Source organism: Pristis pectinata, chromosome 9, assembly GCF_009764475.1.
Source record: "Pristis pectinata isolate sPriPec2 chromosome 9, sPriPec2.1.pri, whole genome shotgun sequence".
NCBI classification, from domain to species: domain Eukaryota; kingdom Metazoa; phylum Chordata; class Chondrichthyes; order Rhinopristiformes; family Pristidae; genus Pristis; species Pristis pectinata.
In genome coordinates this window covers 95932898-95959861 of record NC_067413.1, presented here as the reverse complement: position 1 = coordinate 95959861, position 26964 = coordinate 95932898, and the positions used below count along the sequence as shown (strand labels likewise).

The following is a 26964-nucleotide window of genomic DNA, read 5'->3' as shown; positions in this document are numbered from 1 at the left end:
CCTGCATTAGCTTGTCTTTGCATGTCTCTGAATTATATCCATGACGCGTTTCACTGAAACTGTGTAATATTGCTGCTGTGTTCAAGTTATGAAGAGTCAAACAATGCAAGACAAACCTCTTCCCCAAAGTCAAAATCAACAACATTTTGTTCAGATAACAATGTATTGGCAATAAGTTATTGTTAATTGGGATTGGAGGTTTGGGGATGCTACAAGACATGCCAGTCAAATGGCTCAAAGTGACAATTTACTTTAAAAAGTTGTGTTTATTTTGCATCTTTCATGTCCTTTTCAATATGATCCAAACCACACTATAATCAGTGAAAAGCTCTTAAAGTGTACTTGCTATTGTGGTGCATAGAAAAAGTATGGCACCTGTAATTTTGAGCATGTATCCCTTTAAGGATTCCAGCATATCTTGGTCATTTCAGTCCTAACTTTAAGGATTCCAGCATATCTTGGTCATTTCAGTCCTAACTAGCAGAGCAGTTTTCTGTATATATTCCAACAATGTTTAAAGGGAAGGTTCCAGAAAGTCTGTCTCCCTGTAGAGAAGCTGCCTGCTTGTCTGTGTGTGCAGATGGCACAGAGTAGATAAATAACACTTACCTCTGTACCTTCTTCTGTTTAGTGAGGCACTTTGTTAGTTTAGCTTATCACTCTCTGAGGACGGCTGGTACTGATGCATGGTGTCAGAAGTACTGGTTGGTAAAGTTATGAAATTCAGATGCTGTGCCTGAATCCCTGACAAGTAATGAAACATATGGATGTGCTGGGAGCCGGCAAGCTGTGTGGTTCAATTCAGAGTGTGCACCATAGAACAAATTAAGATGCCCAAGAAGCTGGATCTCTGGGTAAGTTCCCTGAATAAAGAAAGGAGACATACGAGTGAAAATTTGACCACTATTTGTTGAACTGGATATATAAAATAAACCAGAACAGATGGAAGTATTGGTTTATTGTTGTCACTTGTACCGAGGTACAGTGAAAAACTTGTCTTGCATACAGATCGTACAGGTCAATTCATTACACAGTGCAGTTACATTGAGTTAGTACAGAGTGCATTGATGTAGTACAGGTAAAAACAATAACAGTACAGAGTAAAGTGTCACAACTACAGAGAAAGTGCAGTGCAATAAGGTGTAAGGTCACAACAAGGTAGATTGTGAGGTCAGAGTCCATCTCATCGTATAAGGGAACTGTTCAATAGTTTTATCACAGTGGGATAGAAGCTGTCCTTAAGCTTGGTGGTACATGCCCTCAGGCTTCTGTATCTTCTACCTGATGGAAGAGGAGAGGAGAGAGAATGACCCAGGTGGGTGGGGTCTTTGATTATGCTGGCTGCTACACCAAGACAATGAGAGGTATAGACTGAGTCCAAGGAGGGGAGGCTGGTTTCCGTGACGCGCTGGGCTGTGTCCACAACTCTCTGCAGTTTCTTGCGGTCCTGGGCAGAGCAATTGTCGTACCAAGCTGTGATACATCCAGATAGGATGCTTTCTTCTATGGTGCTAATAAGTAATAATGCCATTTTATCCCATTGCCCTCAAGAGAAGAGAATTGTACTGCACCATAAAGCCCTCAAAAGAATCCTTGAAGAATGCATTAGATGCATGACACTACCATGCAGCCATCTAGAAGGCAAACATTTGCATGTTCTTTTCTCACAATCAGGAGAGAGAATGTTCTGATATTTTATTAATGGTGCTGTTGACAGATTACTGCAGATACATAGATTTTGGATTGTTTGTGATGTCTGTGGGTCCAATCTGCAGAAGTGAGGAAGACAGAAGTATATGGACACGTGTATGCAGTCACGCAAAGCTTTGCAGCTGTCCAAAGCCTGGCTGGAAATGTTAGTTAGCCAACAGGAGGAAGTATGTGTAGTGAGACCAAAGGTAGAATGGGGAAAGCACAGCCAAGGTAATTTAGATGTTGCAGGTATAGTGGACATCAGAATGAGTTGGTGAAGAAGAAATTCTCAGTGATTGGGAGAAAGTGCAATGTGGAATGGAAAATAATTTCTACAAACAGTGCACGATGAAGAGGACATCGGAGGTTCACAGAGTGGAAAAGATGACCGGTGCAGGGACAGGGATGGGTCAGATTTGGCATTCCAGTTCAACACAATATACGTGGTGTCAGAGGAGGACAGGAACACACCCCAGATGTATCTGCACCAAGATATTGGTGGTGCAAGGATAACCAAGTGTTTCAACTTGATTCGGGAGCGAACCATCGATCCTGAGGCAGTGCAGTTCAAACTAATGAGTCATGTGAGGCCTTGTTCTACAAGACTCCACAGAAGATGGCTGGGAGATGCTCACTGCAGGATTGTAGCATGTGAGTAACAGCTCATGAGTATGTCTTGCAAAGTGTTTAGGGAGAAAGACACAAGAAAAACTGCCTTTTGTATGTAGATACTTGTCTCTCCTAAGTTCTTTAGTTGAGTAAAGCACTGTTAGTAAACTTGCAAGTTGGACTTGAACCAAGACCTTCTGACTTGGAGGCAACCAAACCATAGCTAATTATAAAATTGTAGTCTATTTTCAATTGTGCCTCTTTTAAAATTAAATACAGTTGTCACACACTGATGTGTGTCCCATTCTGCTATCTTAAACACTGGAAAAAGTCTGTGTTAGAAAAACACAGTGGTTATGTAACACCTCTGCCATAATTCCCTGCATTTTAAGTAACAAAACCATTATTGTAGTAACACACAATGTGCTGGAGGGACTCAGCGGGTCGAGCAGCATCTGTGGGGGGGAAAGGAATTGTCGACGTTTCGGGTCAAGACCCTGCATCAGGACTGAGAGCAGAGAGGGGAGACGGCCAGTATAAAGAGGAGAATGGGAGTGGTGAGAAAGGATTCCGAGATGATTGATGGACTGAGGAGGGGTGTAAGATGACAGGTAGGTAGTGCTGGGGAGGGGAGTGTGGATGGAGTTAGGAGACAGTGGCAGGTGAATGATAGATGGAGGCAGAGAGACAGAGGGAGGGAGAAGGGGAAAAAAACACAGTGGGGTGGGAGGAGGGGAGTGTGAAGATAGGAGAGAGCTGCTGGAGGGAGATAAGCAGGAACACGAAGTGCCACCAGTGCTGGATACGGGTAAGGAGGTGAAAATGGGAACCATCAGGGGAGAGGTGAAGGACAATTGGAACCAGATGCAGGGGAGGGGTGGGGGGTGGGGGGGGGGGGGGGGGGGGACTGTGTCTGAAGTGGGTGGATGGAGCCAGGAGGGGGAGGGGAATGATTTACCTCTTCAGGAAAGCAGTGCATTTACAATGTTGTAAATTTTCAAAGACATTTCCATTATAAATATGGATACGGTTGGTATTTATAGATGCATAAAAGTGCTTAAATAACATAAAGGGTATGCTCGTATTGGGATATGCTTACACTGGGAAGTACAGATTTCTAACTGAACTAGATTTGGCTTGGTATACGATGGAAGTGCTGTGAGCTTTGGTGAAGTAAATGAATTTGTGTCGTATAACATGCAGGTGGTTATTACACCAGGAGGTTTGGGTTTGTTCTGATCAGTTAGACAATTAAATCTCATCTTATGTTGCATTTCTGCCTATTCTATTTTAATAAATCTGGTACATAAAAAATATACTTTGACACTTCTGCCACAACATTTTTGGGTTTATGCAATTATTCAACAAGAACAGAGGTATAAAAGTTGTATATGGTTCACTGAGAGAAATGCTGGAATGTCCACATATGCAGTTCTCAAGAAAATTCTTGTTGGGATATAGAATGTATTGTAAATTTTTTTTCACTATATTATTTATTCAAGGTTCTTTTTGTTTCTTCTTAAATGTTACATGATTTAGTTTTATATTCCTATAATGGTGTATCTCATATTGTTGATACTAACAAACCTGCATTATGGTTAACGCAAGTAGATAAGGTGGTAAAGAAGGTGTATGGAATGCTCGCCTTCATTGCTAGGGGTGTTGAGTGTAAGAGTAAGGAAGTCATGCTGCAGCTGTAGAAAACTTCAGTCAGACTGCACTTGGAGTATTGCTTGCAGTTCTGGTCGCACCATTATAGGAAGGATGTGGAAAGGGTGCAGAAGAGGTTTACCAGGATGCTGCCTGGATTAGACGGTATGAGCTGTAAAGACAGGTTGGACAAACTTGGGTTGTTCTCCCTAGAGCATTGGAGGATGAGGGGAGACATGATAGAGGTTTTTTAAAATCATGAGAGGCATAGATAGGGTGGACAGTCAGAATCTGTTCCCCAGGGTAGAAATGTCAAACACCAGAGGACATGCTTTTAAAGTTAGAGGGGGGAAGTTTAAAGGTGACGTGAGGGGCAAGTTCTTTACGCAGAGAGTGGTAGGTGCCTGGAATGGGTGACCAGGGAGTAGTGGAAGCAGGCAGTGTAGTGGAGTAGATAGACATGTGAATATGAAGGGAATGGAGGGATATGGATTATAAACAGGAGGAGGACATTTAGTATAAATTGGCATCAAGATCAGCACAACATCATGGGCTGAATGGCCTGTCCAGTGCTGTACTGTTCTATGGTCTATGCATGTTATGGTTTGGATTTATCCACCAATGAGACAAAATAGGCTTTTTTATTTTCTTTAAATTGCAAGCCTCCTCAATTCAAACTTTAGCAAAACTACAATACAATATTGTACTTCCTTAGAATTCCGGGAGGTTAACTGCTTTTAATGTTGTAAGTGCTTTCTGCGTACCTTGAGGTCAGAGTGCAAAAAAAGACTGCCTTTTCTCTTGTGAAACTTGGGTCAAGCTCGAGCACAGACTGAATTATCCCTGACTCCAAAAGCCTTCCTGCTACAAGTACAGTATTTTCAAAGAAGAACAGGGAAGCCCTTCCTCGTTTCCCAGTCAATATTGGTCCTTAAAACATTATACAAAAGCAGACTTGTGGGACCTTGGATGTACAAACTGCTTATTTTATTTTTTCCGTTACCACAGTGACTTTACTTCAAAAGTAAATGGAAATTTTAAAAAAACTGCTAAATGTGGGATATCTGAAGCGAAAACAGAAGATGCTGGAAAACCGTCGACAGCATCTGCAGAAAGAAAAACCAGGTGTCAAAGGGTCTTGGACCCGAAGCATTGACTTTGTTTCTCTTCGACAGATGCTGCCTGACCTGCTGAGTGTTTCCAGCAATTTCTGCTATTATTGTAAAAGTGCTTCATTGGTTCTGAAGTGCTTCAGACCACTGAGTCATGGAAGGCATGATGTAAATGTAAATTCTTTCTACATTAAACCTTAATAGGAACCATTAAAATGCTCAAGTAATTTTAGTTTTGTAAGGTTTTGACTAAAAGTTGAGTACTTTAGCACTGAATTATGGAAGAGTCTGGATCATTAGAACAAAGCACAAATTAATTAAGGAAAGTAGCAAAATAGACAAGATAACATTGTGCTGTATTACAGGAAAAAATAACTAGAAATTCCATCTGTAATGTACACTGAGACATCTTTGGTTTAAGGAACTTGCTATACAAATGCTAGTTCACCAAAAAATGTTCACCTGGCCCTCAAGCCTGCCCCACCATTCAATATGATCCTGGCTGATCTGCCCAGAGATCATCTCCACTTCTGCTGGTTCCCCATAGGTCTCGATTCCCAGATCTTTCAAAAATGCTATTATTTCCTCTCTAAGCACCTCCATTAAAAGCGCTGAAGGAACTCAGCAGGTCAGACAGCATCCATCCCCAAACGTCAACGGTTTACTTTCCTCCATGGACGCTGCCTGACCTGCTGAGTTCCTCCAGCACTTTTTGTGCGTCGCTCCAGATTCCAGCATCTGCAGAATCTCTTGTGTCTCTGCACCTCCATTAATCTAGCCTCCAGCAACCCTCTGGGGTAGAAACATCCAGAGATTCAACACCTTCTGTGAAAAGAAACTCGTGCGCGTTGCAGTTTTAAATGACTGCCCCCTTATCTTTTAATTATGTCCCCTCATTCAAAACTCTCCAGTGACTGGAAACATCTCAACATCTACCCTTTTATGATCCCTTAGGATCTTGTATGTTTCAATAAGATCGCCTCTCATTCTTAAAGACTCCAAAGAATGCCGATCCAAATTCTTTAGTTGTTCCTGATTGGACAATCCTCTCATCCCAGGAATTAGCCTGGTGAGTGTAGAACATAAAACAGTACAGCACAAGAACAGGCCCTTCGGCCCACGATGTTGTGCCGAACTAATTAAATTAGAATCAAATCTCAACTAAACTAATCCCTTCTGCTTACACAATATCTGTATCCCTCCATTTCCTGCATATTCATGTGCCTATCCAAAAGCCTCTTGAACACCTCATTCATATTTGCTTTTACCAACACCCCGGCAGCACATTCCAGGCACCCACCACTCTTTATGTAAAAACAAACTTGCCCCACACATCTCCTTTGAACTTACCTCCTCTCACCTAAAACGCATGCCCTCTGGTATTAGACATTTCAACCCAGAGAAAAAGATACCAGCTGTATACTCTGTCTGTGCCTCTCATAACCTTGTAAACCTCAATCAGATCTCCCCTCAGCCTCCACCGCTGCAGAGAAAACAACCCAAGTTTGTCCAACCTCTCCTCATAGCACATGCCCTCTAATCCAGGCAGCATCCTTGTTAAACCTCTTCTGCACCCTCTCCAAAACCTCTACATAATAAGAGAACCAAAACTGGACAGTTTGCCAAGTGCACCAACACCCTGTACAATCGTAATAATATAACTTCACTATTTCTAAGCTTCCCCACCCAACTGTGCCATTTGCCTCCCTAACTATCTGCTCACTCTTTGTGATTCATGCACAAGAATACCAGATCCCTCTGTGTTCTTTTTCTCCGTAATATTACATCTACCCTTGCTCGGCAATCTCTTGCTAAAGCACTTTTTTTCTAGTCTGGCCTTTAGTGCCCTGCTGACAGGCCTCCTGAGCTTCTACAAGAACATCAACGTGTGCACAGCTTCACCAGCCCTGTCCATGTAGTTGACTTCTCCCACCAATTTACTAAACCATCATCCTCATCCACAAACCTTTCCTGCCTCAAGGACCTGGTCTGGAACTTCAGCATTTTCTGCCTCCTTCAGTCATGGACCTTTCATATATCTTGATGCTGCCATTGTAACTGTCTCACCTTTGACTATCCGCAACTTTATCAGCACCAGTGAATGTCCTTGTAGTTCAATCTTTGGTTCTTGTATCTGTGTATTGCCTTGGGACACTTGCTACATTAAAAAAGCTGTGACGCAAGTTGGCGTAATAGAAAAGCTGATAGAACTGGTTAAGAGTTGAGAAAGGCTCAGTGGTGACCTTATGTCACACAGAATCAATAGATAAAAACTTTTTGTTACAATTTAGAACACTGATAAACAAGATACTTTCAGCATGGTGGAGTATTTTTACCGTACTAGTTTAATGAAACCGTACTTTGTAAAGGAATTGATAACATTGCTTAATCTATTCTTGATGTTCGGTTGACATCTGCACTGCTTTTTATTGATTTGATCTGACCTCATGTTACTGCTAACTTGTAAAACTGGCCAAATTGAGCTTCGGCCTGCTATGATTTCTCTTGCCTTTTAATCATTTTTGGTCATTGCCCCTGTTCTCCAGTTCTCCAGACAAGGAAGGTGGAAAGTTAATGCATCCAGGAGACATGAGGCCTATATCTGTATGTGTGTTTCTTTTTGAAAGGAAAGTGTTGCTTTGTGTCAATTGTAAGCCCAATAAATTTGGAGTTACTGCTTCAGGGCAGGCACGGGTAGTGGGCAGGCACAGTAGTGTAGCGGTTAGCGTAATGCTATTACAGCGCCAGCGACCCAGGTTCAATTCCGGCCACTGTCTGTAAGGAATTTGCGTGGTTTTCCTCCGGGTGCTCCGGTTTCCTCCCACATTCCAAAGACGTACGGGTTAGGAAGTTGTGGGCATGCTATGTTGGCACCGGAAGCGTGACGACACTTGTGGGCTGCCTCCAGATCACTCTATGCAAAAGGTGCATTTCACTGTGTGTTTTGAGGTACATGTGACTCATAAAGAAATCTTATCTTAATTCAGGTGATAAAGTGAAATAAATCACAGAACACAGTTACAATATGAACAGCACTAATTTTTTTACAACTTTCCCACTTTAATCTTACAATGTGCTTCCAAATTTACTTAAATTTTTTGCAACCACCTTGGATCATTATTCTTTCAATGACAGGCCTACATGTTTGGACTGGTCTGCATGAGCTGAGATGATACAGTAGTTGAAATTTCTTACAGCAAAGATGGTTACTAGAAATTTAATAGAGGTATGTTGGTACAAGTAGGGAGGGAGAAACCATTGTACAGTAATCTTGCACATATCTTTCTGACTTGAAAATATTTCTGTTCCTTCATTGTTGTGTTATCTAAATCCTGGAACTCCCTGTCTTCCTTCACTATGAAGTACCTTCGCCAGAAGGACTGTGGTAGCCTAAGAAGACGTCTCACTGCCACTTGCTTAAGAACAATTAGAAGTGGGCAGTGAATGGTGCCCTTGCCAGGGGTGGCCACATCCTGCAAATGGATAAAAAGGAAACACGAGTTAGTTGAGTCAGAACAGCACAGCACCGGAACAGGCCCTTTGGCCCATGATGTCTCTGCCAAGTATGATGCCAAATTAAACTAAGAGAACATATCTTTATTAGTCACATGTACATCGAAACACACAGTGAAATGCATCTCTTGCGTAGAATGTTGTGGGAGCAGCCCGCAAATGTCGCCACGCTTCCGGTGCCAACATAGCACGCCCACAACTTCCTAACCCGTATGTCTTTGGAATGTGGGAGGAAACTGGAGCACCAGGAGGAAACCCACGCCGACACGGGGAGAACGTACAAACTCCACAGACAGTGGCCGGATTTGAACCCGGGTCGCTGGCGCAGTAATAGCGTAACGCTAACTGCTGCACTACCGCGCCTGCCCACGATCCGTATCCCTCCATTCCCTGCAGATTCATGTGTCTATCTAAAAACCTTCAGAACACCACTATCATATTTGCTTCCGCTACCAACCCTGGCAGCACGTTCCAGGCACCTCTGTGTAAAAAAAACTTGCCCCGCACATCTCCTTTATATTTCCCCCTCTCACCTTAAACCTATGCCCTCCAGTATTTGGCATTTTTACCCTGGGGATAAAGATTCTGGCTGTCTACCCTATCAATGCTTCTCATAATTTTATAAACTTTTATTGGGTCTCTCCTCAGCCTCCAGAAAACAACCCAAGTTTGTCCTACCTCTCCTTGTAGCTAATACCTCTAATCCTGGCAGCATTCTGGTAAACATCTTCTGCACCCTTTCCAAAGCCTCCACATCCTTCTTATAATGGGGCAACCAGAACTGCACACAATACTCCAAGTGTGGCCTAACTAAAGTTTTATACAGCTGCATTATGATATCCTGGCTCTTAAACCCTATGCCCCTAGCAATGAAGGTAAGCATGTCATATGTCTTCTTTACCACTCTATCTACTCGTGTTGCCACTTTCGAGGAGCTAACATACAAATGAAAAAATACTAGAAACTGGTGATCTAGCAATCAGCATCTTAGAGTGGAATGTTTATTAATATTTTTTTGGTGCAGGGATGTTGTTTCTCCCTTTCTCCTTTCCTTTGTTCTTTCTTTTGAAATGCTGTTTTACTCAGGATTCATAACCAAACCAACATCCTGGTGGTTTTCTACACCTGTGCTGCCTGATCCACAGATTGTTGTCCGCTCTTTTGTAGAGCTGTAGACAGATTCTCTAGTCGAAGGTTTAAGAGGAGAGTAAGAGGTTTTTTTTCTTCTGTATCAGCTACAGGCGGAGTTTAGACTTGCAATTTCAGTTGTGAATCTGATAGGTTTACAAGTTTGAGGCTGAATTTTCCTAGCTAGGTCACTGAGTGCATATTTTTTCAGTGCAGTCATTTTCTTTGCATTTTAAAAGAGCCCATTCCTTGATCAAGGCTTGTGATGTTTTTGAAAATCGACTTTGAGGAAGGAAAACAACTTTTATAAAGCAGCTTCCACAACCTCGGATAGTTCCATGAATTATTTTAGACTACGCTGAAGGGATGAATGTCTGACCTAACAGGCTACGCCTCTGAGAGAACACCAATCCCACTGTTCTGCACTGCCTTAGCCAAGATTTCATGCTGAAATCACGAAAGTGGGTGTTACAATTGTTGGATTTGACTGTTTTAAGTAGTTTTTTTTAACGTATAGTGTTTAATACACCTCAAATGGCTGTACAAGGTATAACTGCTTTTTAGCTTATTGGTTTGTCCATCAGGTGACTATGTGTTTTCTCATTGGTTGGTTTTGCCACAGGTATCTAATAGGTTTTCTGTTTGGACTATTGTTAGCTGAGGAGTACCTCTTATCTCAGATATAAAAGGTGTCTTTTTTTGTTAATCTCTCTCTTGCTCTCTTCCCCCTGGCCCTAGCTCAGTTTACTTCTTTTGTCTCGGCTCATCTCCCAGTAGTAAAGCTAGTGCCATGTGCTCTGTGACTGTTTCTTTGTTTTAAACTTTTCCAATAAAATTTGTGAAGCACCAAGTTGTCTTCAACTCATTCTTGGACTCCTGAAAGAGCCTGCTGATTTGAAAATAACTGGATCCGACACAATCTACAACTTTTTACCAAGACTTAAGATTTCTTCAACCAAGTCCCGGCAGACAGAAGTATTGTCTTTGGATGACTGTGCAGTACAGCATCTGTATAAGTCAGCATGAAATATATGAAATAAACAGCAGCTGTAATGTGCGAGAGTTTCTGTTAACGATGGAGTGGGTGTTCAGGTTTATTCACTAGCAGTCTGAGACGTGGTGCTTTCTATTAAAGGCATATCATTGTGCTAGAAATAAATAAAATTAAAAATTAATAAATACTTTGCTTCAGTGTTCACTAGGGAAAGGGACTTTGACGAATGTGAGGTCAGCATAGAACAGGCTAATGTGCTGGAGCATGTCGAGGTTAAGATAGAGGCAGTGTTGGAGCTTCTGAAAAACATTAGGATAGATAAGTCCCCGGGGCTGGAAGGGGTATACTCCATGTTACTACGGGAGGTGAGGGAAGAGATTGCTGGGGCGTTGACAATGATCTTTGCATCCTCCCTGGCCACAGGAGTGGTGCCAGAGGATTGGAGGATGGCAAATGTTGTTCCGTTGTTCAAGAAAGGTAATAGGGATAATCCTGGGAATTATAGACCAGTGAGTCTTACGTCAGTGGTGTGCAAACTGTTGGAGAGGATTCTTAGGAACTGGATTTATGAGTGTTTGGAGAAGCATAGTCTTATTTGGGATAGTCATCATTGGCTTTGTGAGGAGCAGGTTGTGCCTCACGAGCCTAATAGAGTTTTTCGAGGAGGAGACAAAACAAATTGATGAAGGCAGAGCGGTGGATGTGGTGTACATGGACTTTAGTAGGGTGTTTGACAAGGTTCTCCCTGGTAGGCCCATCCAGAAAGTCACGAGGCATGCAATCCATGGAAACTTGGCTAGGTGAACTCGGAATTGGCTTGCTCACAGAAGGCAGAGGGTGGTAGTAGATGGAGCATATTCTGCCTGGAGGTCGGTGACTAGTGGTGTTCTGCGGGGATCTATTCTGGGACCCCTGCACTTTGTGATTTTTTTATAAATGACTTGGATGAGTAGGTGGAGGGGTCGGTTGGTAAGTTTGCAGATGGCACAAAGGTTGGAGGTGTTGTGTCATAGGTTGCAATGGGATATACACAGGATGCAGAGTTGGGTGGAGAAGTAACAGGTGGAGTTCAATCCGGAAAAGTGTGAAGTGATACACTTTGGAAGATCAAACTTGAAGGCGGAGTACAAGGTTAATGATAGGGTTCTTAGCAGTGTGGAGGAACAGAGAGATCTTGGGGTCCAAGTCCATAGATCCCTCAAAGTTGGCGCGCAAGATGCTGGGTGGTTAAGAAGGCGTATGGTGTGCTGGCCTTCATTAGTCGGGGGATTGAGTTCAAGAGCCATGAGGTAATGTTGCAGCTCTGTAAAACTCTGGTTAGACCACACTTAGAGTATTGTGTTCAATTCTGGTCCCCTCATTATAGGAAGGATGTGGAAGCTTTAGAGAGGGTGCAGAGGAGATTTACCAGGATGCTCTCTGGACTAGAGAACATGTCTCATGAGGAGAGGTTGAGTGAGCTAGGGCTTTTCTCTTTGGAGGGATGGAGGATGAGAGGAGACTTGATAGAGGTGTGTAAGATTACAAGAGCCATAGATAGAGTGGACAGCCAGTACCTTTTTCCCAGGGCAGCAATGGCCAATACCAGAGGACATCCATTTAAGATGAATGGAGAAAGGTTTAGAGGAGATATGAGGGGTAGGTTTTTTACACAGAGAATGGTGGGTGCCTGGAACGCACTGCCGGGGGTGGTGGTAGAGACTTATACAATAGGGGACACTTAAATAGGCACATGGATGGAGAGTTATGGGCTGTGTAGGAGAGAAAGGTTCGGTTGATTGTGGAGTAGGTTTATATAGGTCAGCACAACATCGTGGGCCGAAGGGCCTTTACTGTGCTGTAATGTTCCATGTTCTATGTTAATACTACAGTGTAGAAATAATTCAAAATAAACTCTGGTTTCCTCCCACATTCCAAAGACGTACGGGTTAGGAAGTTGTGGGCATGCTATGTTGGCGCCGAAAGCGTGGTGACACTTGCGGGCTGCCCCCAGCACATTCTCAGTGACGCGAGAAAACACATTTCACTGTGTGTTTTGCTGTACATGTGACTAATAAATAAATATCTTATATCTTTTGTACAATTAATGGGCAGTTTGCATTATGCAAAAATTGGTCAGTGGGCAAGGAAACTAATAATTCTCTGAGGCACTTTTGATAGTTATTGAGTTCTCTCACCTAATATAGATTTTCCTCATGACATTATGTTGTTGGATATAATTTTATGAATTGTTTAATAGAATGGCATTTTCCCCCTGCGCCGTGGCTGCACAGTGTGCAATGACAGGCTGCATTGCAATGACTCACCGAGGCTTCTTCAACAGCCCCTCCCCAACCCATGACTTCTACAGTTTAGAAAGTGGATAGGAATGTCATCAACTCCCAAGTCCCCCTTTCAAGTTGTACATCGTCCTTACTTGGAGGTTTATTGGTCTTTGTTGTCCTGGAGCACCATCCCCAGTGGCACTGGAATACATAGATGGCTGCAGTTCTAAAAGACAATCGCCACGATCTTCTTGAGGGAAACAAGGAACACGTAATCAATGCTGCCCTTGTCAGTGACATCTGTTCATGAATAAAAGAAACATTCACTAAATAGTGAATGTATCATTATATCACTTTGAAAATATCACTATTTTATGAATGGCATTGGGAGAGGAGTCTGTGTGGTGCAGATTGATTACTTTCTTTATATTACTTTCTCTAGACAGTGAAGTTAGTTATTTGGAATTTTAATGGTAAAGTTGGTGATCAGGATTTACGGAGGGATCTTGATCAGCTGGGTAAATGGGCTGAGGAATGGCAAATGGAGTTTAATTCAGTTAAGTGCAGGGTGTTGCATTTTAGGAAGACAAATCAGGGTAGGACTTCATGGTTCCCTGAAAGTGGCACCACAGGTAGACAGGGCAGTGAAGAAGGCTTTTAGCACGCTGGCCTTCATCAGTCAGGGCATTGAGTATAGACGTTGGGATGTTGTGTTGCAGTTGTGCAAGATATGGGTGAGGCTACATTTGGAATTTTGTGTTCAGTTTTGCTCACCCTTCTGTAGGAAAGGTGCCATTAAGCTGGAAAGAGTGCAGAGGAGATGTTCCCACAACTCGAAGGACCGAATTATGGAAGGAGGTTGAGCAGGGTTGGCAATTTATTCATTGGAGTGTAGGAAAATCAGGGGTGATTTACAGAGGTGTATAAAATCATAAGCAGCATAGATAGGGTGAATGCACAGTCTTTTTCCAAGGATTGGAGAATCAAGAATGAGAGGACATAGGTTTAGGGTGAGAGGGAAGAGATCCAATAAAAACCTGAGCAGCAACTTTTTCCACCCAGGAGTTGGTCTGTATATGGAACGAGCTGCCAGGGGAAGTGGTCGAGGCAGGTGCATTAACAACATTTAGAAGCATCTTGGACAGGTACACGGATAGGAAAGGTTTAGAGGGATATGGGCCAAATGGGACTAGTTCAGATGGGAATCTTGATGGGCATGGACCAGTTGGGCCGAAGGGCCTTTTTCCATTCTGTATGACTGTATAAGTGGTTGGAGCCAAGATACCAAGTGAAGTAACTCTCCACCTGGATTTGGTTTCATTTAGAGTCATAGAGAGAGAGGCAACACGGAAACAGGCCCTTCAGCCCACCGAGTCTGCCCTGACAATCGACCATCCATTTGCAGTAATAATACATTAACCCCATTTTTTTGTATTCCGCACCCCCCCCCCCCCCATTCTACCACTCAGCTACACACCAGGAACAGTTTACAGTGGTCAATCAACCTACTAACCACAACATCTTTGGGATGTGGGAGGAAACTGGGGCACCCAGAGGAACCCCATGTGGTCACAGGGAGAACAGACAGTGGTCACAGACAACACCCGAGCTCAGGATTGAACCCGGGTCTATGGTGATGTGAGGCAGCAGCGCTCTGAGCTGCACCCACGTGCCACCCATCTTCTCCATCTGTCTCGTTTCTCATTCTCATGCTCTTCTCAGTCAGCTCTCGATAACCAATATCTTGGTTTAGTCTTTTTCTTGTGATTTGGTGTTAAAAATGTTTCTATCAGTGGTGATGTGATCTTTAAGATTTGAATTTGGGTATTTGTGATCAAATTATGACTGACAGCAGTAGTATTGCAACTAATAAATCCTTTTTCCTATTTTTTAAAAGGTTGTTTCTATTTGTCTGGTATTTAATTTAGCAAAGATTAACTCACAACAAAATAAATTGAAAGGATTGTAGTTTGACTTGATACGATTTTGCAGTAATTTCTGAACTTTTCTTCCTTCCCCTCCCCTTCCCACATTTTTGCTGCTAGTTGCTGCTCTATGAACGGAACTGGTTGAACCGGTGGAAAATGACAGTGTTACATGAAGGAGAAGGCACCATAACAAATGTCAAATGGAGGGGCAGCCTCATTGCATGGTCGAACAGTGTGGTAATGAATTCTGCTGCTTTACTAATAACGTATGGAAACTTAAGAAATTACTAAAAAAAAAGGGGAAGAGGGCAAGTAAACTGGAGCTGTACATCCTACTTCCATTTCTTTGCTCGTTTGTTTTATATTGTTGGTTTTCTTAAAGTTCTCATTTAAATTAAATCTCTGCTTCAATGGCCAATCTGATATTAAAGCAACCCATGTTATCAAATTCATTGTGTAAAAAAAAACTTCCTGATTTCCCCTTTTGTCCTGCTGGTGATAATCCAATGCCTCAGCTCTATGGTCATAACTATACTGAACAGTTCAAATAGCTTCTCACTATTTGCCCTCTCCAAACTTTGAATTATTTTGAAAATCTTTGTTAAATTCCATTTAACATCTCTCCTTCAGTTGTAAAAGGTTCCAAATGTGAAGTCTTGTTTTTATTCCTTTGTTTCCTCATTGTTCCTTCCTCATGACACTATTGTCCTTACTATAGACAAGCAATCATCCAGTCTGCTTCCAATGCCTGTATTATTCTCCTTTAAAAACATATAATTCCATCAATGTTCAGTTACTCAATGTTTGGGTAGCGCTTGAGGGAAAATTTCATTAACAAGACAAATACTCAATGTCTTTATTGTAATATTGGTAAATTGGTTTATTATTGTTACATGTACCAAGGTACAGTGAAAAACTTCTTGCATACTGTTCATACAGATCAATTCATTACACAATGCATTAGTACAAGGGAGAACAGTCACAGTGGAGAATAAAGTGTTATAGTTACAGAGAAAGTGCAGTGCAGGCAGACAATAAGGTGCACAGTCATAATGAGGTAGATTGTGTGGTCAAGAGTCCATCTTATCGTACTAGAGGACCATTCAGTAGTCTTATAGCAGCGGGATAGAAGCTGTCCTTGAGCCTGGTGGTACGTGCTTTCAGGCTTTTGTATCTTCTGCCCGATGGGAGGGAGGAGAAGAGGGAATGTCTGGGGTGGGTGGGGTCTCTGATTATGTTGGCTGCTTTACCGAGGCAGTGAGAAGTGTAGACAGAGTCCACGGAGGGACTCATGGAGGAATGAACATGTTGTTTCCTAATTGTCCTGGTTTTAATGGTGATATTTTTGAATGAAGCCAATGTATCAATATTGACTCCCTGTTTGGGCTCTTGATATCAATAACTGAGAACATTTTGGAAACTTACTTTTGTTGGATGGAAAGTATTAACTGTGGTGACTACTGATCCCAAAAGCATTCCTTTATTTTGAACATCATGTTTTCAGGTCAGTATTTTAGAAAACTGGGTATTCATTCATTATCTTTATTTTAGTAAAATTAAGGCCATGATTAAGTGCGTTATAATGATGTAGTTCTTCCCTTCTGACAAGAACCATCTCCTTCCATGTATCTCACTTTAATAGAAAATCGCATTCTGTTTGTCAAATTCTACTTGCCACCCTCAATCCATTTTTTTTAGGGAGTCAAGATATTCGATGCCAGCTCAAAGCAGCGAATCACAAATATTGCTCGAGACAACACAGACTTTCGTCCGGATATGTATCTCTGCAGCCTGTGTTGGAAGGACAACCTAACACTCATCATTGGTTGGGCAACATCTGTTAAGGTATGTTCCACTTCACATCAAAGACAACATTTTGAAGGGTCTCAATTCTTCCTGAATTATCAAGATGGATCAGTTATACGCAGAAATCTTAATTTTCTCTCAATATTTTAATAGCTTTGAGTGTGAATGATTGTTAATCTTTAGATCAATATTATTGTGGGAAGAAAAAAGTCTTTTTCTGTTCCCCTCTGAGTACCTGCTTGTCACCAGTTGAGAGAAGCATGGGGTAATATTTGAAACTACTCTTTTCACTAATGACATTGTTTGCAGCAGGAATACACTTTAGATTAGAAGAAAAAAATTGTCATGCACCCATCTTTCATGAAAATAGATATTTTCTTTCATTTGTGCAATAGATGTTTTAAGTTTATAGTGCTCAATGATAATTTTTAAAAACATTTATTTTGCTGCAGCAAAGCTGAATAAAGATTAAGTGGTCACTGAAATTGGAAGTAGCTTTTAACACATTTATTTTAAGTATTTAGATTAACACAAGATTTAATGGAAACCAAAACTGAATAGATTAAAATCCACTCTGCTCATTCCATCGTGATCCTGAATGGCAAGTGTTGGGCATGTGATTTATGGCACAGTTTTAAAATCTGTACTGATCGAACCATTGCTTTGGATTGCTTTATGTCCTAATAAGAGATCCATTAAATTATTGAACTTGTGTATTCAAAGTGTGTATAATTCTACACACTTGAATTGCAAGGAGCAGTCACAAGGTCCATTTAGGTATTGATATATTCATCTATCTAAATATTATAAAGGTTTTAAAGTGAGGAATGTGATTAAGTATTCTCATTTTTGTTTCTTTTCCTTGGAAGAAAATCTTGGCTACCTTTTATTTCTGAGTATTTTTTTGATGACACCAATTTCTGCCATGGGGAATGTGATGAAGTTGTGTCATTCCCTGCCAGAATTCTCAAATGGCAGCAGTCACAGAGATCCTCCCAGCCTTGCTCTGCTGTACATACCGCAGTAAGGTCACATTTCATGGTCATCTGAGTGACCTCTGAGGGTGGGTTCAGGGCACAGTAAATGAGAGTGATTGGGATAGTGGGACGTAGCTAGAGCCCGTGAGCTGGTCTGTTGGCGTATAGGGAGAGTCACAACTGCAAACTGTGAATATTGACACTGGGTGGGCACTGGGGTGGGGTGGAGAAGAGAAGGGTGGGTTTGTGGTGGCTAGGAATGTTAAAGTAGGGTTTGTTTTGTGAAAGTTGACCCGTGCTGTAATAAAGCAGATAACAGCAGAAATAAGGAGTGTACAAAAAGTTCTTTATTGTTTAACGCTAGCTGGAGTGGGGGGTACATGGAGGAGCAAATAGTCAGTGCTGCTCTTCCCTGCACTTAAATACATTGTTCTCTGGTGGGTGTCCACCTACTGCACAGGTATACCCATATTTGGGCATGCTTGACCAGCTCACGCTACCATTGGTCAAGCCAAGGCTGTGGTGTGCAGCCAGACAGGTTAACACATCTTTAACAGTTAGTCACAAACAACCCTGTTTCCTTGTGGCCTTGAAGTTTCAGCTCAGTAACTCCTTGTCAAACACGCCACATTCCAGAGAAGCAGATGGCTCTTACAGCAGCTATATAACCAGTAACCCTTTGTTCACCAGAGTTCCCTTCCCATTGTCTTCTACAATTTCCCTGGCATGTTAATGTTGATTCAGGGGAAGGAGTGGTTGCTGTGGATGTTGATGCCTGATAGGAAGCAGGACCGAGCAGTACATTGTAACTGAAGGTGCTGGATGGGAAATTGGAATGAATGGTAGTGAGCTATAGTACAAGTTAAAGATCCTTGGCAAAACACAACACAGTGAGGGATTTTCTTGTGCACACATTTTAAATTTCGTACTATTGGTCAACATTCTGCATGTTGCATTTTTGTTCATGTCATAATTTTCAAAGTGTTTCTGTTAATGAAACCTATCAGTATGGTCATTAACAAGAGTATATTCCCTTAGAATGTGCTATGTGGCCATTATTGAGCTCTTCTGAATCCATTTAAATCTTCCAAATGGATTTCCACGTGACTTAGAAGTGTACAATGTGTTTGAAACACAGAACCACAGGCAGTGCCTCATCAAGTAGCACCCTCTTATCAGGAGTAGAATCTGTGCTTTAATTTAAAAGGTACCTTGTCTTTTTCCCAGGTATGTGTAGTGAAGGAGCGTGATCCGACTGATCTAAGAGACTTGCCCAGTCGTTATGTTGAAATTGGTAAGATTTCTCTCAAGTCACTGGTTTGTTTTGACATGTTCAAGATATCCATGTGAAATAATAACTGTTTCATTAGCCATTTGAGATACTGTGATATAGTAGCACATTCTGGCAACATGGAAGTCTCTTGAACGATTTTTTAAAAATCATTAAAATAATGTAGGTGTAATTTTCAATGAGTTTTGTCAGGATGTCTGTTTAGAAAATTAATCTTCTCGTCCAGTTACCTTAAATACACACGTGCTGAGCAGGGACACTCCTACCAGTGGACTAAACTTACACAGAACTGAAATGTTAAATTTTGGATGGAAACATAGAGAGGCAAAAGTAGGGCTTACAATACAGGAGCATTAGATGATGTGAAGTAATTAGTAACACATGAAGAAAATAAATGCAGAGCTCATTTTCTTAATGGTGGTTTATTGCTACATTCTTCTGATGGATATTCCAGTGTTATAGAAACAATAACCAGAGGTAAAATGAAAAGTCACTTAGACAAGTGAGGTTGATTAGAGAAAGTCAATGTGGATTTGTTCAAGGCAAATCATGTTGAACTGAGTTGATAGTTTTTTTTGATGAAGTAACAGAGAGGTTAATGAGGAATCGCAGTTGATACATGAACTTTCAAAAGGCATTTGAGATAGTGGCATGTGATAGCTTCATCATCGGGATTGAAGTCTATGATATGCAGCAGGGATAGAAATTTCACTTGGTAACAGAAAACAGATTCTTTTTTTTATATATCTAGATATCTTTATTAGTCACATGTACATTGAAACACACAGTGAAATGCATCTTTTGCGTAGAGTGTTCTGGGGGCAGCCCTCAAGTGTCGCCACGCTTCCGGCGCCAACATAGCATGCCCTCAACTTCCTACCCCGTACGTCTTTGGAATGTGGGAGGAAACCGGAGCACCCGGAGGAAACCCACGCAGACGTGGGGAGAACGTACAAACTCCTTACAGACAGCGGCCGGAATTGAACCCAGGTCGCTAGCGCTGTAATAGCGTTACGTTAACTGCTACGCTACCGCGTTGATAGCTGGGTCTTCAGACTGGAGAGAGATCCCCAGGAGTCAGTTCTAGGACCACTGCTTTTCTTAATGTAAGTGACTTACACTTGGGTGTACAGGTCATGATTTCCAAATATGCTAAAGACATAAAACTCGAGAGGTTTTCGGAACCATGAGTGGACATAAAGCACGAGTGGAGGGCACTGGTGGAACGGGCGGGTAGGTAGCAGATGAGAAATTAATGTTGGTTGAAAGAATGAGAAGAAACAACACAAACTAGAGGGCACAATTCTAAAAGGAGTACAAGAACAGAGGGGTCTGGGGTACCTGTACATAGTTCCCTGGAAGTGACTGGTCAGGCAGAGAAAATGAAAGTATGTAGGGTCCTGACTTTATAAATGGGTTTAGCCACACCTGGAGTGTGAGCACCCCACTTCAGAAGTGATGTGAAGCCTGGAGAAGCAGACCTTGTTCTTCTTGGAATAGAGGAGGTTTCAGGGAGATCTGAACATAGAACATAGAACACTACAGCACAGTGCGGGCCCTTCAGCCCACAATGTTGTGCCGACGTGTTATCCTGCTCTAAGATCTATCTAACCCTTCCCTCCCATATAGCCCTCCATTCATGTGTCTACCTAAGAGTCTCTTAAATGTCCCTAATGTATTTTCCCCCACAACCTCTGCCGGCAGTGCGTTCCACGCACCCACCACTCTCTGTGTAGGATAGAGATTTTTGAAATTGTAAGGGTGCAGACAGAATAGATGGAGAGAAACTGCTCCCATTGGGATAGAGATCAAGAACAAGAGAACATAGAATGAAAGTGATTGATGAAAGAAAAAATAGTGATTTGACCAATTGTTTTCACACTGCAGTTGGTTTCTGGTTGGGAGAGCACTGCCAGAGATGAGGCAGATTGAGTAGTGTTCAAAAGGGAGCTGGATAAGTATTAGAAAGCAAAGAATTTGCAAACCTCCAGGGAGAGGACTGGGATTGGCTGGATTGCCGCTACGTAGAGGAGGTGAAGATTTGAAAGAGTAAATGGCCTTCAGTGAGTAACCATTGGGTGAGAAAAGAATACGTTTGTTTTTTGGACTCACTCGTGCAACATTCTGTTTTACTGGTGTATACATTCTATTAAATTAAATTAGTCCCCATTCAACAGTTTGCATTTAATTCTGGGCAAGGGAAAGGCCATTTTATCAACAGGAAGAACTACGTGGTGCAGCTTTAGGGTGATGTATGATGGCAAGAAAAGCCTCAGGGCTGATGCGTAGTTTGTTGCATGTTGCACTCTGTCATTTCCTATGCAGAAGATACTGAGCTAGCTCGCCACCCCCCCCCCCCCCAAAGTAGAATGACCATTTGCACATACCCCACCTCTCTTCCACACCCACCCCCATAATTATAAGAAGGACTTGGACGGGTTGTGCACTTTGGTAGGAAGAATAAAGATGTAGACTATTTTCTAGATGGGGAGAGAATTCAGAAATTGGAGGTGCAAAGAGAATTGAGAGTTGTAGTTCAGGTTAACTTGCAGGTTGAGTCGGCAGTAAGGAAGGCAAACACAATGTTATTATAGAGGACTCGAATGTAAAAGCAGGGATGTACTGCTGAGGCTTTATGAGGCATTTGGAATATTGTGAGCAATTTTGGGCACTATATCTAAGGAAAGATATGCTGATCCAGGCAATGAAATGCTTAACATATGTGGAGATTTTGATGGCTCTGGGCCTGTACTGGATGGAGTTCAGAAGGATGAGGGGAGATCTCATTGAAACCTACCAGATACTGAAAGGCCTGGATAGAGAGGACGTGGAGAGGATGTTTCCATGAGTAGGAGAGTCTACGATCCAAGGGCACAGCCTCAGAATAAAGGGACGTCCCTTTAAAACTGAGATGATGAAGAATTTCTTCAGCCAAAGGGTGGTGAATCTGTGGAATTCGTTGCCACAGAGGGCTGTGGGGGACAAGTGATTGGGGATATTTAAGGCAGAGTTTAATAGGTTTTTGATTGGTAAAGGGGTTAAGGGTTACGGGGAGAATGGGGTTGAGAAAAAAAATCAGCCATGATCGAATGGTGGGGCAGACTGGATGGGCTGAGTGGCCTGATTCTGCTCCAGCATCTTATGGTCTTTGGTGGTTTTACAGCCAGATTCGAACAATTCCAAGTGGAACTTAAGTTTACTGGGCACACATCTGGGATGAACTGGAAGTGCCACTTCTGTTGAAAGTGCTGGACTTCCATGTTCTGCTCTGCAGTAACTCTCTGGATATTTCATTAATACATGATGGGAATCATTCTTTGGTCCTCCTTCACTGATGCACTCAAGATTGCCTTCTGGTGTTTTGTAAAATAAAACACATTTTCAATCTATCGTCCAAGCATTTGGCAGGTCAAAGTTCTAACTGAATAGTCTTTAATTGAGTTGTGAATGCATTTCCCAGTGATTCAGCACATCCTTCAGAATTATATTTTGTTCAAAAGACAGACCTGCATGGAATTATGGACTGCAAACTCTCTCAAAACCCTACAGAAGGAATACAAGAATACAGATTTTGTAGTTATAATGGCAATGAAACTACCAGTATTTACTGTCAGTACACTGTGAAGCTGGTAGCAACATTGGGATTTCCAAACACGTGTGGTTTATTGCAGTAATCTAAAATTTGCTGTTGGTGATTCAACCCAGCATTGCTTACAGCCTTCTTCAACAGAACAAAGGATATCAGTTGAATTACTGTGAGCTTGAAGTACTTTATAAATTGCATTTACTCTTAAATAATATAGAAAACGTTAGACTTTGTTTTATGAGAACTAAGTGAACTTTTAATGTCATACTAAGTCATAATTACTACTTAGCAAACTCTCTGTGGCCTGAAAAAAATACTTCTTGTTTCTGTGGATTGCAATTTGCTCATGTTTCAAAATATAATTGGCTTTAAATTTATACAAAATATGATTTTTCTAACGACACACACAAGTGCTGGAGGAACTCAGCAGGTCAGGCAGCATCTATGGAGGGAAATAAACAGCTGATGTTTCGGGTCGAGACCCTTCATCAGGACTAGAAAGGAAGAGGACAGAAGCCAGAATAAGAAGGGAGGGGGAGGGAAGGAGCTCAGGCTGGCAGGTGACAGGTGAGTCCAGGTGAGGCGGGGTAAGGTAGGTGGGTGGGGCAGGACGGATGAAAGGGAGTGATGTGAGAAGCTGGGAGGTGATGGGTAGAGGAGGCAAAGGGCTGAGGAAGAAGGAATCCGGTCGGAGAGGACAGTAGACCGTGGAATAAAGGGATTGCCCAGGTGAGCACATGGTCGAAGAGCTGGAGAGCAGCAGAGATCGGGGAGCGGTGAGAGAGGGTCTCACAGAACTCCCGTATTTCTGCTTCTACCTTAATCATGTGTTCGTGTTTTGGCTGTTACTTTGTTCTTTGACAAGTTTGAAATTGTGTTTATTCCCTTACTTGGTTTGCTGTTTGCAAAAATTATTTAGTGTTTGCCCTGCCAATTTGATGACAATAGAGTTGCAGGCAAACATGGAAAGCCCACAAATGACCCTGATAGCAACACGTCATAAAAAAAGTGAACTCATATCACAGAGGTTTGGTAGATTTTTTGATCAGCTTTCTTCAGGGTGAATGGCAAGTGCCACTGCATTTCCAGTGACTACAGATTCACAAAGGTTTGCATCGTTGGCTTTTTGCGTTTACCTGGCCCCCAAAGCACTTTAAGATGTGTAAGCAGGGTGTGGTTTTGGCTCTGTTGGCTTTGCACCTAAACCAGTAGCAATGATCTTGATACTTTAGCTTCCATGCCGGAGCTGTTTAAGTCAGGTGGTCAGATTCTCACAAATAATTAGGTAGCGATGATTTAATTAATTAAAGAGATATTTTATCTCATCTGATGGTTAGATTTAAGCTGCTAAATGGAAGATGTTTCTTCACTGATGTTGTCTTTCATATGTGAACTCCTCATGAAAACCATCCTTGCAATGCTGCTGCTTTGTGGTATGCTGTGTAGAGGGCACTTTATTAATACTACAATGACATTGGGTATATGAGCTTCCCTAGATAGCTCAGATTCCACCATTGCTAAGTGTTCTTTCTGTAGAAATGCATACTTCTTTTGCTGACAGACAGTGGAAGTTGCCATTTGATAATATGATTCAAATTTTAAAGGTAACCCAATTTTAAATGTTTTAATCCTGCAAGGCAATCTCCAAATTGAAACAGAGAATATATATTTAGTCTTGCAGTGCAGTACAGCTAAATGGAACTGGTATTGATTCTCTCTTTGAACTAGAATGTTGAATCTCTTCAGAGGCAGTAACTTCAGTGCCCTCTACAGGCTTCATGTTATGAAGTGTAATTTGAACAGTATTTCAAATGAAATGCTTGATTGCATAATATTTGATAAATAACAATGTACTGAGACATGTTTCAGAATATAATACATCACCTCAATTTCAAAAAGCTTTCATTTTAACTAAAGAGAGGTTAGAACTCATGGAGATAATTCACTTTTGAAGAGTCAAATCTCATTGCAGGGTCCACCAATTACTTCTGATTTGGTCCACATTTCTCGTGTACAGTTTCCAATATTTATTATGAAATAAAGACACCAACCAGGTCATATTTTAAGCAAGCTATAATAATGTGTTCTTTGCTTTTTTGCAGTATGAAATATACTATGATATCCAATGTTTCCTTTTCTTTACAGTGTCTGCCTTTGAGTCAGAGTTTTACATCAGTGGACTTGCACCACTCGGCGAGCGTCTTGTTCTCCTCATGTATGTGAAGGAGACCTTGGAACAGAAGGTAATGGTGGATTCAAAACATCATGCTTTAAAGCCGTGCAACTAAAGGGAAAGTAATGTGCAAGAGAAATACTTTTTTGTTCAATCTTCTCCCTTTGTGCAATGATTTTTTTTAAGTACATTATCTTGCGAATGACAAATTTCGCAAACAAAAAAAATTTTCAATGTCACCCCACCCTGATGTTTAGGTCATGGAAGGAGGTTACTCATGTGTCCAGGTTTTTCATGAAACTTAACCTCAATGATTCAACATTAACATGGCACTTTCTGCAAAACTTGATGAAGAGTATGGTGGTTACTTACTGAGGAGTTAAGTTAGGTTTTGGGGAAATTATATTTCCAGTAAGATACTATAAGGATTTGTCTGGTAATGCCTTCACTTCTTAATTTAGTTCAGCAATCTGGATTCAGAATCTCAGTGCAAAGTGATTGCATTTGCACTTTATATCAAAGTAGGAGAACAATTGATTGTGGGAAGTACAGGAGGACTTGAACTTTGGTGGTAATGGTCTTTGAAACCTAATGTGGTCAGTCTTTTACAAGCGGGTATGGCTTAAAGTAAAATCAGATGGCTCAGACTCCGATTATGATGACTTTTAAAGACGGGTTTACAGTGTATTGTTTTCCTTGACTGTACATTTCAAGACTTTCTGTGAACCATGATGCCCAGCTATAATTTTCTAACAAAGAAAAGTTTTCTTTGTAAAAGCATTTAAGGCTGTAAATGAGGAGAGACTTTGAAATCATTAACTTCACTACCTCAAGATATGTATAAATATCATGAGGAGCTAACATGAACTGCCTAGGACATTCCATTTGAATGTCGGATATCTTTGTTACTGAGTGTGGAAGAAGTCTAACCTTCAATTCAACTGTGGCCATTTCTCAGAGCTTTATCTGTTTCTAGCCTAACCAACCACTGTTATAACTAAGGTTATAGCAATGTGTGTTATCTGACAGTAAGTGCAAAAGTCCAAAAGGACTTTTGACGTAGATTCATTAAGTAAATTTGTCTTCATATAGTTTGTTTTATTGCATCACTGTCTTGATAAACATGTGGAGTAGACCAATCAGCCCCCTGTTTTGCACCTGGTTTATTTGTGGCTGCTCTGCATTTCAATTCCTTCGCTCTATATGCCTTGACCTACAAATTCCAGTAAACTCAGCTCTTACTTGCTCTAGCACCATGCACTTCTGGAGGAAGTTGTGTTTCAATTGTTTCTTTTTACAGTTTATATTTATATTACATTTTGTGTGGTTCCTGATTTCAGAATAGCCAAAATAGTTCCACTTTTAAAATGAAGTCTCCTTGATCTTGATTTCCACTCCAGAGGATGTAATTATTTTATTTACCCAATCAAATGCTTTTAACATTATAAACTCCTTGATTAGATCATCCTTCAGCCTTAACTTGAGAGAATGCAAGGAACTTGTTCTTATAACTTGATACTTGAAATTTCAGTATCATTACACTTAAAACCTTTGTTTATTATTGCTGCTTGCTCATGAGGCTCATCCTAACATCTTCCATCTCATTACCTCCACTATATAATGTGCTCCAAAGGATTTCTCTCTCAGTAATCAGTTCTGCAGTAGCATGTTATTGAAGGTCGTTACATGTAATTAGATGGTTTGTCCCTTGAAGTTACACAAATCAATGTCAGACACTTTGTCGATATTTTTGGTGTGTATATCGAAGAGCCAAGCCAAGTATTACACATCTTTATCCCAGGGCGAAAATGGCTAACATGAGGGGGCAACATTTTAAGGTGCTAGGAGGAAGGTATAAAGGGGATGTCAGGGGTAAGTTTTTTTTACACAGAGAGTGGTGGGTGCGTGGAACGCACTGCCGGCAGAGGTTGTGGGGGTAGATACATTAGGGACATTTAAGAGACTCTTAGATAGCCACATGAATGATAGAGAAATGGAGTGCTATGTGGGAGGGAAGGGTTAGATAGATCTTAGAGCAGGATAAAATGTCGGCACAACATTGTGGGCTGAAGGGCCTGTACTGTGCTGTAATGTTCCATGTTCTATCTCTTGTTGGTTGTAACATTGACACAGGGTGTTGTCCTTGTCAATTACTTCAGGGAAAATCAGAACTTGACTTCCTTGGAAACCATTCATATTCCTGTCTTAAAAAGTTTAAATGATCAATGATTAACATAAACC

At 41.5% G+C, this 26964-nt stretch overlaps 1 protein-coding gene and 1 long non-coding RNA gene across 2 annotated transcripts in view; one reads left to right on the top strand and one right to left on the bottom strand.

Moving 5' to 3' along the window:
* The window catches only part of LOC127574276 (uncharacterized), a 44021-nt gene extending 36813 nt beyond the window's left edge, over window positions 1-7208 (bottom strand). Inside the window, exons 1-2 of the long non-coding RNA XR_007956893.1 lie at window positions 7131-7208; window positions 610-863 (exon numbers count right to left, since the gene is read on the bottom strand). This is a non-coding gene — a long non-coding RNA (uncharacterized LOC127574276). The remainder of the gene's footprint in view (window positions 1-609; window positions 864-7130) is intronic.
* vps41 (VPS41 subunit of HOPS complex) overlaps window positions 1-26964 on the top strand; it is a 172730-nt gene that overhangs the window by 94454 nt on the left and 51312 nt on the right. The window contains exons 8-11 of the mRNA XM_052023137.1: window positions 15008-15127; window positions 16589-16735; window positions 18901-18967; window positions 24696-24793. Coding sequence (XP_051879097.1) covers window positions 15008-15127; window positions 16589-16735; window positions 18901-18967; window positions 24696-24793 — 432 coding nt within the window. The remainder of the gene's footprint in view (window positions 1-15007; window positions 15128-16588; window positions 16736-18900; window positions 18968-24695; window positions 24794-26964) is intronic.